Source organism: Rissa tridactyla, chromosome 3 (genome assembly GCF_028500815.1).
Source record: "Rissa tridactyla isolate bRisTri1 chromosome 3, bRisTri1.patW.cur.20221130, whole genome shotgun sequence".
In the NCBI taxonomy this organism is placed as follows: domain Eukaryota; kingdom Metazoa; phylum Chordata; class Aves; order Charadriiformes; family Laridae; genus Rissa; species Rissa tridactyla.
In genome coordinates, this window is record NC_071468.1 from 35,735,524 (window position 1) to 35,748,698 (window position 13,175).

Here is a 13,175-nt window from a genome sequence, read left to right on the forward strand (position 1 = left end):
AGATGGACGGTGGCTGGACAAACCAAAACCTCTTTTGTGAATTGCTGGTAATAGAAACTGATAGGCCAGGAGGCCATTTAGGCTTAGGTTTGCTGCTTGGTTTGTTTTCTGTGGAACCAGAGCCAGTGTATGCCATCTCTGTGAACCTACTGGTAGCGTTTAATCCTGTGATTCATTTCAATCATGTGTGCAAGGCAAACGAGATGAAAAGGCCAGTACAATCAGGTCTGTGAATTTTGATGAACAGCTAGAGACAAGTGACCCAACTAACCCTCCCTGCTGAAAGCATGGACAACATTTGGTTTGGCAGAAATTGTGTCAATGCATGTGCGTCTGTCACCCACAGCTGCAGATGGGTGCTGCCTGTGCTTGTTGAGAGTAGCAGAGATACAAGGAGCTGGATGCAGTCTGCTGAGGAGAGAGATATGAGGAAAGGTTATAGGAATTTAGGCTTCGTTTTAGTTGTATTGCTTATGGAACAGCTTGGTTTTGGGTTGTTTTTTTGTCTGAAATAACTCAAAGTAAGGCGGTCAGAGTGTATATTGCCTGAGAACGGCAAAGTCCCAGGCTATTCTGAACTTGCTGTTTTAAAAACATGTAATAAATCAGCAAGGAGCCAATCTTGTGGCTCAGAATTAGTTGTTCAGTACAGTGTTTGTCACCAAGCAAAGACTTCTAAGGGTGCTGACGTTTGAGTGTTATTTCCTCAGCTGTCATACTGGTGTACTCCCAGGAAGAGTGGAGACTCATGCTGCCATTTCAGCTCCCTAGCTGGGGAAGGACTGAAGGAATACTGGGATGTCGAAAATCTGAGGCTGTGGCGCTGATTGCAGCGGCAGCTTTGGGGCCTAAGCTGTCTTTCAGAGGTGAACACAGCCAGTTTCTGAAGCAGGAGGAGGCCGTCTAGAGGTGTGAATGGAGGGAGCACTATCTTGCCTATGAATTTTCAGATAGCTGAAAGCAGACCAGAGCTCATCTTCAATCCAGTGAAAGGTTGTAACCATGACTTTGCTTTTTATTAAGATCATAGGGTTAAACTTCAGGACAATGAAGAGCTCTTTGGTTACAGAATTCCCTGGTAAGACCAGACCTTCCTTTCTTCCTCCTAACCATAGCAGGTAAGCAAGAATTAGTATTATATTTTTTAATTATAGACCACCTGTAGTGTTTGTAGTCTACCTCTTTTGACTGAGAAGTGTGACTGGCTTTCCACCCCTCAAATCAAGGGAGTTGGGCACATTTACCAAGAGTCTCTTCCTTAAAGATCGCTCCCTCTACAGTTTTATTCAGAATTTTTTCTTGCATTTTAACATAACATCAGATCTTAAAAGTCTTCACTAGTCATAGTGTCAAATTCCAGTAGATAGAGAGGAGGTGCCCCAGGAAGGACAGATGCTTCTACACCTGAATAGGCACGTAGGCCTTAATGAGATCTACTGAGTCCGCAGTACTGAAAAGAACACAACTTACAATATTTTTGGTTCAGTGGCAGACCTAAATATTGGAAAATAAATTTGATTCAGAACCAAAATAAGTATTTCTTTTTTTGGTGGAATGAGAAATAAAAATCTAATTTTCAGACAATCGGACCAAATTTAACCCACTTTATAAAGTCTCATGTTATCCTTTTCCTCTTAATGCAGGGCAGGTCTAAAAGACACAGCAAAAATGTTTCATTTGGAAAATATCAAAAGGACCTGTTTCGGGATTTCCAAAGCAAACTCTTTCACTCTGGAGAAGGTCAAAGTGAAATATCTGTCAGTCTCCTAATCTCTTTCTCTCCTTCCACTGAAAAATAGAGCTGATGGGAAGGTACAGTTCATCAAGAAAAGGAAATTCTCCCCCTCCTCTTCAATGTTTTCTGAAAACCAGGCCATCACACTGAAGAGCCTTATTTGCAGATTTATTGGGAAACATGCCTAAACCAGGAAAGAAGAAAAATTCCATGGGAATCAGCTTCCAAGTCAAACAGTTTCTGTAGGTCTGTGTTTGAAATCTTCCCTCTGGAAGCCTAACTTCAGCCATCAGCTAATTCAGATTCTGGTCTTATTAAAACAGCAGGAGAAGGAAAAAACAGCCAGACAACTCCCTATAACTATTGTAATGTAAATGAATTCTATTACTGCAGACACCTGAGGGGTTGATTCTTGTAACGTAAACACCAGTACAAGAACAAAAATGCCTACAATTAGTAAATAGCTTTTTTCTAAAAAAAAGGTGATTTTATTGAGTTTTAATATACAGCTTTAATATGTTAGGGTAATCATACAAGATCTCTCTTGTGTTCAATTTACACATTACAATACAGACGTGAGCTAAAATCTTTTGTTTTAATGTACAAAAGGAATCCAATGTTGTCCACTAGCAGCTTTGAACTTGGCAAGAAAGGTTCTAAAGACTTTAAGTGCAGTAACAACCATATAGAATACAAAATGAATATAAGGACTTTTCGCCAAGGTATATAAACATTTGAAAACAAATGGTGCCTGCTCCACAGGGCAGACAACTAGCAAATTAAAAAAAGTCACTGACCAATGTTCCAGAGAAGGAGGAGCATTACCCTGTGCAACAGTTCTTATAAAATGGTCTAAGAATATCTGTATCATAGAATTTGTACTGATCAGAAAAAAGGTCTGAAAAGAAACAGTAGGCAAGGAACTGAACAATCAAAAATGACATAGTAATATAAAATATTTCCATCACTATTTAAATGCCAAATTAATCAAGCAATAGTAAAAAAAAAAAAACAAACCAAAAAACCAAAGCTCTTCTGTTTAAAATAACAGCACTGTTTTTGCTTATTTTTAAAGACTTTTTTTTTCTTATGAACACACTATATAGTTGATTGTTTCTTTCATACAGAGTAATGTGTCCATTTGGTCTGTCACTTCAGTGAAGCTGATATGCAATCAGCCCATCATGTCTCACCTTTGACACATTTTAATGCTTTTCTCCCCTTATGTTCACTACTCCGGTGCCTTCTCAAGTTAAATACTTTTCTTCCTTTTCTTTATACAGTGCAGAGTATATGGGCTTAGGATATGGAGATTTTCCTCTACTCCAGTTCACTGTCTAGTTCTGAGTTCAGTGGTGTGCAGTAGTTTGGCTTGTCTGAAGGTACGTACCCTGGGAGACACAAACACTTGTACGAACCTTCTGTGTTAATGCATTTGGCATTCTTGCAGAGAGACATCCTGTTGTTCAGCTCGTTGCACTCATTCACATCTGCAAAAAGGGGACATCAAAACACATGCAATGAAGTCTGCTGTGTAGGTAGAACTCATTTATTTCCAGCATTGTCAGGAGTAGAATATGCTGTATGAATACATTGAGAACTATATTTTCAATACAGATCAGGTGGAATTAGGCTGGGTCAAAAGCTGTAACAGATGAGTATTTTACTGGGAAGAAGTGGATATTATCATAGGAAATCAATAGTGTATTAAATGGCCTTAAACTGTTAGATCGGCAACTTTAAACTCAGACTAAGCTGCAAAACAAAAATGTAATAACCACTGACAGGTTTTTATGTGATGAATGAAAAGCAGCTTACAAGAAAGAACCTCCAAAGAAGTTGTTAGTATAGTAAAATACTGTTAATTGTTGTTAGTATAATACAGATATTATGCTAAGAGCCTCCAAGTTCTTAGTATAATATCTGTATATTAAAAAATTAAATGCTTAAATGTTGGTGTTGTCAACTGAATACTTGTGAACAGCAAACTACCTGCACTCAATACTGTGCAGCATTGGCCTGAAATACACAGAAGCTATATCTTTTCTCACTAAGGAGGCCAGCTTGCCGTAAAGTCCTACAGATTACAGAAGTCATGAAGGCAGCTTATCATGATACAGCTGGGAGACCTCAGCTGTGGGTTAAGAAGAAAGCATCATGCTAAGCAAGGTCAATAGAGACCTTAAACTGAGATACCCCTAGGCTTCTACACTGAGGGGTGTTTTGTGTCATCTTTTCACTGATACTTGCCATTCCCATGTTTTTTTGATTTAATTGAAGACATAGTCATTAGATGTCCCAGTTAGTAGTTGTGCAGATTTACTAGTTTGAGAGTGAGAGGAATAGTCTGGTCTGTTGACTGTTGAAATCAGCGAGACTCAGGGGCCAAACCCCAAGTGGTTATCTGCATATTTAGGTGATTCAACCACTCTAAAAATCTGGTCCTAAAATTACTCTTCTACTCTGGATCCAGTTCCATCCTCTTAGCTCACTAAAGCCTTTGAAAAACATTTGTCCTGTATATTAATGTTAAATTACTGACAGAAGTTTAAGCTTCACTACACAAATGTGTGTCTGCTCATTTCTAGGCTCTTAACTGTAATGAGGAACACCAACGTAGTTATTTTTGTAACAATGTTTACTGGTGTTTGCAGTAAATCAAACAAAGTTAGTATCTTTGATACAATTGAGGTGGTAATTTCTAACCAGTTCCAGTGCCTCCTTAGGCCAAGTGACTGAGTCAACTGACAGACTAACAGAAGAAGGTAAAGTAGTATGCTTTCCTCACCAACACAAGTCATTTTGGCCATGTCCAGGTGATAACCATCAAAGCAGTCACAGGTGTAGCCTTCTTGGACTCTTACACATCGGCCATTTTCACATCCATTCAGAATACCACATTCCTCTGCTTGTAACTCCTCAAAGCTGTTCAGAAAACCTGGGTGGAGAAAGAATTGCAAACAAGTCAGTTACAGAGTTGTTGAATCAGTATACCCAAATGTATAGCGAGAGTCTGAAATTCTCTCAGAAGTTCACTGGAATGTGACTTGACTTTGCAGAAAATAGGTCAGCTTTAGCAGATCTGCACCATCTGGAGTTTTAAATGCACTAGAAATGTGCTGTGATGTATTTCAAGATGAAAACTGAATAACTTTGTGAACTCTTCAGTTTTTAATTTGTGTTAAAAGTCTGTGGGTTTTTTTGGTAAAGGAAACCGCATAATTTGATAGTGTATTTTTTAAAGGATAAATCATTGTTTTCTAAATCACACCTTTTATTTGAATTGTTACATATATCAACCTTTATGGAAAAAAAGGTAAGAAGTGGTAGTACAGTTTGAGATAAAAGTTCCTTGAAACAGTACTCTAGAAAAATAAGGTGTGTGTAGGGGCGAAGAGATGCATTCTAACTTATCTAGAAGAAAACATTAAAAAAAATAAAAATAAATCTCAACTGTCTTAAGGAAAGTAAGAAGAAATCAGAGACTGCTTTCCTGTTGTGGTTTTGGTTAACAACCCTTTGGCTGGTACTCTAGCAACTGGTGCCAGTACAAATACCTATAATATACCAATTGCTTCTTGTCATAATTCTAGATGGTGAGTAGTCAAAGCTAGAGAGTTCTCTTTTGTATTCAGTGGTTTGTACAATGCCTTTTGTGCTCCCTGTCTTAGGGCTTTTTTTGACAGTTACACTTTTTATGCATAAGGAAGGATTTATACTTAAAAAATTATTTGGCATTTTTACACATTCAGAGATTCTCTCTAGGACTGAATTGCTCCTGTTAGTCCTGTACAAGTTTTTTCACTAGCTTTCTATTTGTGCAGCAGTGATGTAACAGGACTGCAGATGGCAGCTCATCACATCAAAAAGACTTTTGAGGAAAAAGTTGAGAACATCTCAGAGTTGTAGGTTTACCAGCATAATGAATATATAATGGAGTGGAATACAGTAGGACACATGTCCCCATCTGCCCCATAACATATAATTAATATAGTGACTTCACAAAGAAACCATTGGTTTATCTAAAACCTGTTCACTGATGTATATTGTTGCAACAGTTGTGTAGATTTGCAAAGCTACCTAGGAATACATATTTCTCCCTTTCCTTGTGCTTGTTCTCCTGTCTTTTTATATTTACTCCATCCTGTCTTGGTTCTTGAGGCCCTCTTTTCTCTTGTCCTGCTTTGCCTTTCCTACTCTGCCCGTTCTGCATCACCCTCCATTTAGCTTGTGTACTGTCATTTCCACGCCCCCTCTCTTTGACTCCATACATTGTTTCCATCCTGGATTTTCTCTAACATGAGGGATTCTTAGTAACGATCATGGTGGTCAGTCATACACTGAGTAAATTCTGGAGGCACTGAACACATAATGTGACATAGGTACTTGCTGACATATGCCACATCTCAAGAACGTATACAATACATAGGATGTCTACAAGTGGACATTAAGTGGGAAACATTACAATCTTTTCCACGAACCTAGTAAGTCACATCTCAGTGCAACAGTACGGAGGCTATTGAGAAGACTGTCATGATGGTTACAATGTAGTAAGAAACTTGACGAATTTTCATTATGTTCTCAAGTCCTCTAACAGAACTTGCAGAGGGCTCGTGAGGGTCCTTTAAAGTGAAGCTCTTTGCTCATTTAGAAAACAAATAGTGTCAAGAAAGGGAGATGCGCCCCCCAAATACATGGATATTTTTGTAATAAATAAAAGGCACGATTTGACATATAGAATATATGTACATGTATATGCATATACATATGTACACACATATATACATCTTTTTCTCTCTCTCTCATAAATACAGTACGTTGTAATTTTAACTAGCTAAACCCAAAGGTCACAAAATATCCTACCTCAAAAGAGCTGGATGGGACCTGGGTTGTAATTCTAATATGCGTAGTTGGTTCTGTAGAAGTTGATTACACACAGGTGACAAATACTACATTGAAGTACATGGCCTTGCCATGGGATGGAAGGTATTGTTGTATTCCTCATACAGGTCGCAGCAGGATTGTGACTTTGAAGGCTTTGATGCCCTAAACATGTGGCAACTGTATCTATCAGGGAATATGCCTCTGATCAGGTTGGAGCCATGCAGCTGCGTGTTTAGGGTTTCTTATGCACTTGCTTGCCATTGTATCCAATTCAGTGATAGGATGGCAGGAAGAGACATGAGTTCTTAAGCTTCTGTCCCTAAGACTGTGGCCTCAGCTGTGGATTCAAAACTGTCCAGAATTTTATTGCATTTATTCACCACTGCTTATAACTTGCGAAGTGCTTCTTTCCCACTCATTATTCTATCTATCCTATTGGTTACCCAGTCATCTTTCTGGGCTTTTCATTGTGTTTGGTAGTTATCATCTGTGCGACATTTCAATTAGACATCAACACTCAGTACTGTTTAATTAAAATCATCTGGATATAAAGAAATAAGACATTTTACAATTCCGTGTAGAGCTAGAAGGTCATTTAGATGCTAAGTAGAAATGAACTCATTAACCTGATTTGTGTAGTTCAATATGTGCAAGAAATGCATATCACCCTTCTAATAGTGTGCTGTAATCCTCCTGCCCTGTTTTAATCTATTACCATTACTTTAAAAATTACTTCTTGTACAGGAGAAGCACTTTGGGAAAGAGCATAGTGGCAACTGGTAGGCCATGTGTATAAAGTACAGAGAGTTACCAGTTCCTTCTGATACCTTCACTTTTCTTCTCAAACACTGTGACGAGATATGCTGGACTTGCACAGGGTGGCTGATTTTGAGGAAGATGCTGAGAACTGTAAGCGTTCCTCTCCCACAAGCCTTAACAGGGAGCTGGGCCAGACCCATAAAGAACCCTGATATTCCTGAAGCGCATCTGAGATTTATACGATCCCTCGCACCCTGCTTGGCAGGCCATTCCACTAGCCTGAGGCTACATGCATGCATACTCCCTGATCATACTGTGCTGTACATTTTCTCTGTTGAGCGAGAACGACTTGCATACTCTCCGTTTCCCCCATATAAATTCTGCTGGAAAATCATGGAAAGCTGGCGTGAAAGGATTTTTTTTTCTTATAAACTAAAGGCACTCTGAAGAAGTCTGTCCCATGCTCCAAAGGAAAATTAATTTGTGAGAGGGAAAACTGGCAATTCGTTTGACCTTTAGCTGTAAATCTGTTAGTAAATACAAATTTAGTAGACTTGGCACAAACTATTTCACTATATTAAAAATTAATATTGTACTCTGAGCCCAACCGGACTCTTATACAACCCTGGCTCTTGAACCAGAACACCTGACTGAAAGCTAGTGTCATAGGAATAACTAAAACATAAATAGGCCACATTACTCAGAAGCAAACATAAGAATGAAGCCAGCTACAGGGAAATCATCCAAGTTACAACCCTCATTTCAAGTATTTTATATAACAGAGAAACTTGCTTACGGTCTTCAACAAAGTATGGGTTAGTTTCTGGAGTGTAGTGCTCCTCGAAGTCAACCAAAGCATCTTGTCCATATGGCCGTCGAGATCCTGGAACAGGAATGTTGCACAGCTGGGCATAATCCTCTGAGGGGGAAAGAAAATAGGATATACAACTAATCACACTTGTAACACAGGCTGCATTACATTAGTCCCAGTGAGCTGTGGTTCATATTAGCTGGAAATAAACTTATCTTCCTAGAAACATCATAAATCTGCAATTTTCACAAAGCATTCTCTCTTCAAGAAGAATGTCATTAAAACGTTAATGAGCCAAACACAGACTATTAAGTCATAATAGGGATAACACCAGGGATAGATTTGAGTCAATAACTGTACAAAAAGTTATGGGTCAGGTTCTTCTGGCCTGCACGGGAAGCAAGAGCAGAGGGATGCTGCGTATCCTGCTGCCAATGCACCCTCCACCAGGACTAGCTATGGTTACGCTCCTCATTCTGCTGGAGCAAAGGCTACCCCAGGCCACTGTGGCTGCTAGCAGAACCCACCCCAAAGGAAGCAAACTGGAGCAGTTGTGGCCATATTTCTGGCACCATCAGCCAACCTGCAGAAACCATAGAATGAAAAATCCTTCTTAAATTAGCACACACTCATCTGCAAACTATATCTTCAAGCCAGAGAGTTAAGTATGGGTCCTGTTCAAAGTCCCCTTGGCTGCGAACCTCAAAGGGCAAGGGGAAATGCACAGGAGAAATAGTTACACTCTTATTTTTTGCCTCTCTCCAATACCTAGACTACACAAATTGAAGCAGACCAAAGCAGCTCTTCCTTTTAGGTGTCAAAGTCCACATCTGAAATGCTGATGCAAAGTTTGATTTTTTTATTCCATTTATTGTATCACCTCTGTTTCCATTACCATTTACTAAAATATATACAAGACAATTTATTGGAAAATAGAAATGTTGTTAAAATACAGCAATCCAGGTGCTCCTTTACTATTGCTACAAACTATTTAGCATCTGTTTCTGTGAAGATTGCCTGGTGTTCGGAGAACCAGGCAGAGTAAGGACGGGAAAGAAAACCACCAAAAGCGAGAGAGGAAAAAAAGCCCTAAGCAGATACAAAGTCCAAGAATTGCAGATGGTTACAGAGCCAGAAACCTCATGCTGTGTAGAACTGTCCCAGACAGCAAATAGTTGGATAAATCCAGACTGCTTCTAGACAGTGCAGAGCACAGCCCCACTTCCTTGCCCAGCATTGTCATTTTATTTTCACAGGTAGCATCTCCTCCACCTGGAATGGTTTTATTTGGTACTGAAAACAAGTGTTCAAAAAGTTTGAATTCTGTAGTCAGCAACTTGGCTCTTTGAGAGTATAAGACTGTACAGTACACTACATGCAAAGCTTATCTGTGCACATCGCAGAACTGTGACGGGTGCCGGTGCCGGTCCGAGTCTGCAGAATGAACTCCCCAGAGAACTTACAAATCATTGTAAATCTCACCACTTTGTGCTTCACGTGCAAGGTGATTTCCCCCAATGTGCATCCTCCAGAATGTATTATATACAGTAATAATTATATTTAAACAATCCTCTCCTCTCCCAGATGAAAATGTACACTGCCCAACAGAGACATCCCATGACACATGAAACAAAGCCAGCGTGAGAAAATAAATGGCATATAGCAAATGTGACTTATATCCTGTAATGCACAGCTTCCCACTGAGTTACCAGGATAATGAGCATAGTTTTAAGAGCTGTCATAGGCCCAGAAACCCCCTGTTCTTCCTTCCCCACATCTAACCCCAAATAACAACTATGTTTGGGGACAGCCAGGTTATCATCTCAGACTGACTCCTTCATAATTTTGTGTTGAGCCACTCATTATGCACAAAGGCTCTGATACGCACACAGAGAAAAGCTGTGCAGAAGTGTAAAAGCATTCTCACAGATGTGCACAAATGTTCTTGGCAAAGGAAATCCATGTTCTACCACAAAATACTAATTCATCTGGGCTGTGTGGAAGAAACCATCACAGAAAAACAAGTCAGCGAATAGCAAGGAGACAAGGCAAGTGGGTCTGAGGGATCACTGCTTCTTCCATGTGGTCATAATCTGATGGAAGGGATTGGACAGAACCTTGACATTGGCTTCTCAGATTACTTGGTGCTAATTTTGCACTTAGTGATACCAGTAGTAGAAACAATGTTTTTCTTCTGAAGGAAGCAGTCAGAACATTTGGAAATCCATGGAGCCAGAGCTCTCATGTACATGAGAGCTGGGTAGTTTGAAGATTGTGCAAGACTATTTTATATTGCACATTTGCCAATGCAAAGTTGTTTATTATCTAAGGAAGACTAAAGAAATGTTGACAATAGAAACTTGTTTCCTGCCACAGTGGTCCTTTGCCAATCCAGTTCTGGATGTTTGCATTTTTAGGTCTCATTATAAGTAAATTAGTGGCTACAAAACGATGAAGAGGGCATTTTAGGGCATACTGTAAACTTGGTATTTGTTACAAGGAGTTGTAACTACATCGAGGTTATCTACAAGACTATACATGTAACTGTAACAGTCTATTAACCTCCTGAAGTCTGTTATGCTTACTTAACCGTTTGTTAATACACTCTAATCTTTCAATACCATGTACCTTATTTGTATATAGAGCTTTAATACAAAAGCTGACAGAGCATTTAAATAGTCTTAAGTCACTTTAGAATGTATACACTTATCCTCCTTATATATAAGTTATATCTTTGTTTTGATACATGCTGGAATTACTTATTATTACTATGGTCCTCCACAACATCCTTCTCTCTAAGCTGGAGAGATAGGATTTGATGGGTGGACTGTTCAGTGGATAAGGAACTGGCTGGATGGTTGCATTCAGAGGGTAGTGGTCAATGGCTCGATGTCCAGATGGAGAGGGGTGACAAGTGGTGTCCCTCAGGGATCCATACTGGGACCACTGCTGTTTAATATCTTCATCAGTGATTTAGACAGTGGGATCAAGTGCACCCTCAGCAAGTTTGCAGATGACAGCAAGCTGAGTGGTGCCGTTGACATGCCAGAGATGTCATCCAGAGGGACCTGGATGAGCTAGAGAGGTGGGCCCATGCGAACCTCATGAAGTTCAACAAGGCCAAGTGCAAGGTCCTGCACTTTGGTCGGGACAATCCTCGTTATCAATACAGGCTGGGGGATGACGTGATAGAGAGTAGCCCTGCGGAAAAGGACTTGGGGATACTCGTGGATGAAAAGCTGGACATGAGCCAACAATGTGCACCTGCAGCCCAGAAGGCCAACTGCACCCTGGGTTGCATCAAAAGAAGTGTGGCCAGCAGATCAAGAGAGGTGATTCTCCCCCTCTACTCTGCTCTCATGAGATTCCACCTGGAGTACTGTGTCCATCTCTGGAGCCCTCAGCACAAGGACATGGACCTGTTGGAGCGGGTCCAGAGGAAGGCAACCAAGACGATCAGAGGGATGGAGCACCTCTGCTATGAAGACAGGCTGAGAGAGTTGGGGTTGTTCAGCCTGGAGAAGAGTCGGCTCCGGGGAGACCTTATAGCGTACCTGAAGGGGGCCTACAAGAAAGCTGGGGAGGGGCTGTTTGCAAGGGCACGTAGCGATAGGACGAGGGGCAATAGTTTTAAACTAGAGCAGGGTAGGTTTAGATTAGACATTAGGAAGACGTTCTTTACAATGAGGGTGGTGAGGCACTGGAACAGGTTGCCCAGAGAGGTGGTGGAGGCCCCATCCCTGGAGACATTCAAGGTCAGGCTGGATGAGGCTCTGAGCAACCTGATCTAGTTAAAGATGTCCCTGCTTACTGCAGGGGGGTTGGACTAGGTGACCTTTAAAGGTCCCTTCCAACCCAACACGTTCTATGATTCTATGATAATACTCTCTTAACACTGTATGTTCTACTTAGTGGACTCTTGTAATGTGTTGAGTCAGTTACTAGGTGCTCAGGAGATAAACACAAGGAGAGCAACAGCAACCCACCTAAGAAACCAACAGTAGAAATTCAAGACCAATAACAATGGCAAGTTATCTATGCCACCTTGCTGAGCTTGTCTTTTGTTTTTGAGGGAAGAAAAGCGTGGGCAGAGAGGAGAGTACAAAGAGTGAAAGGTATCCGGGGGGCCGCATCCTGGAAAGATCGCAAGAACCAGCGTTTTGAAATAAGGTAAACTAGAGACTTGGATGCCTGAGAAAAATGAAACCATCAGAGTCCCCCTCTGGAGGACAGAAAAAGTTAGGCAAGACAGATGTGTATGTACGATTTCTGTTGTTTTAAACTTTTCCCCTTGCTGTGCCGTGTTCCTACAGTTCAAATTAAAAATAGTGTATTTCGGGTCACTGTGCTGTATGCTGGTCACAATTTTCCAAGGAAGGGAACTAAATGAACAGAGCACTGTAAGATTTGCGGGTAAAAGCATGACTGGTGCACAAAAAGTTGCAGCAAGAATACAAATGAGAGAACAGCATGATACTGCCCTAGGGAGGTGACAGTAGGAGACTTAGTTCAAGAAAGCAGGAAGGGGGCAGAGAGCAAGGGAAAACCTGTAACTACCCCTGAATGGCAAAAGCATTTTAGTTGTCACAGAAATTAATACTCACTTTCAAAATAATCTTTCATGTAAAGTTAAAAAAAAAGAAAATTAATTTTCTGTAATTCACAATTAATGTTAAAACCTTTTTCTATTTGGATTCACTTTCTCTGCTCGCTCATCTCCTGGCTGTGATCAAGGACAATACAACTGCAGTTCAAGAGGAAAACAAGACTTGTGTTTTTAATATAATTTAGTCTACATTGCTCTCCATGTGTTTCTAAGTTTTTCTCTTCGTTTCAACTTGCAAATGAAGCACTGAGACAGCTTGTTGTATAACTTAGGATAGCTATTATAAAAGGAAGCTGATGTATGCTTCCAAAAATGTAAAGGACGTTTTTTAAGTCAGATGTGTGCGTATAAAACCAGCACGTTAGGGGATTACAGCTAGA

The 13,175-nt window shown here is 40.3% G+C and overlaps 1 protein-coding gene across 8 annotated transcripts in view; it reads right to left on the minus strand.

Annotated features, from left to right (window-relative positions):
- Positions 1-2,196: 2,196 nt before the first annotated feature.
- LTBP1 (latent transforming growth factor beta binding protein 1) overlaps positions 2,197-13,175 on the minus strand; it is a 202,061-nt gene continuing 191,082 nt past the window's right edge. For all 8 annotated transcript variants that reach the window (XM_054196709.1, XM_054196705.1, XM_054196708.1 and 5 more), the window contains 3 exons: positions 8,175-8,297; positions 4,524-4,673; positions 2,197-3,225 (listed from right to left, as the gene is read on the minus strand). In XM_054196709.1, the coding sequence (XP_054052684.1) occupies positions 3,056-3,225; positions 4,524-4,673; positions 8,175-8,297 (443 nt within the window). In that variant the 3' untranslated portion in view covers positions 2,197-3,055. The remainder of the gene's footprint in view (positions 3,226-4,523; positions 4,674-8,174; positions 8,298-13,175) is intronic.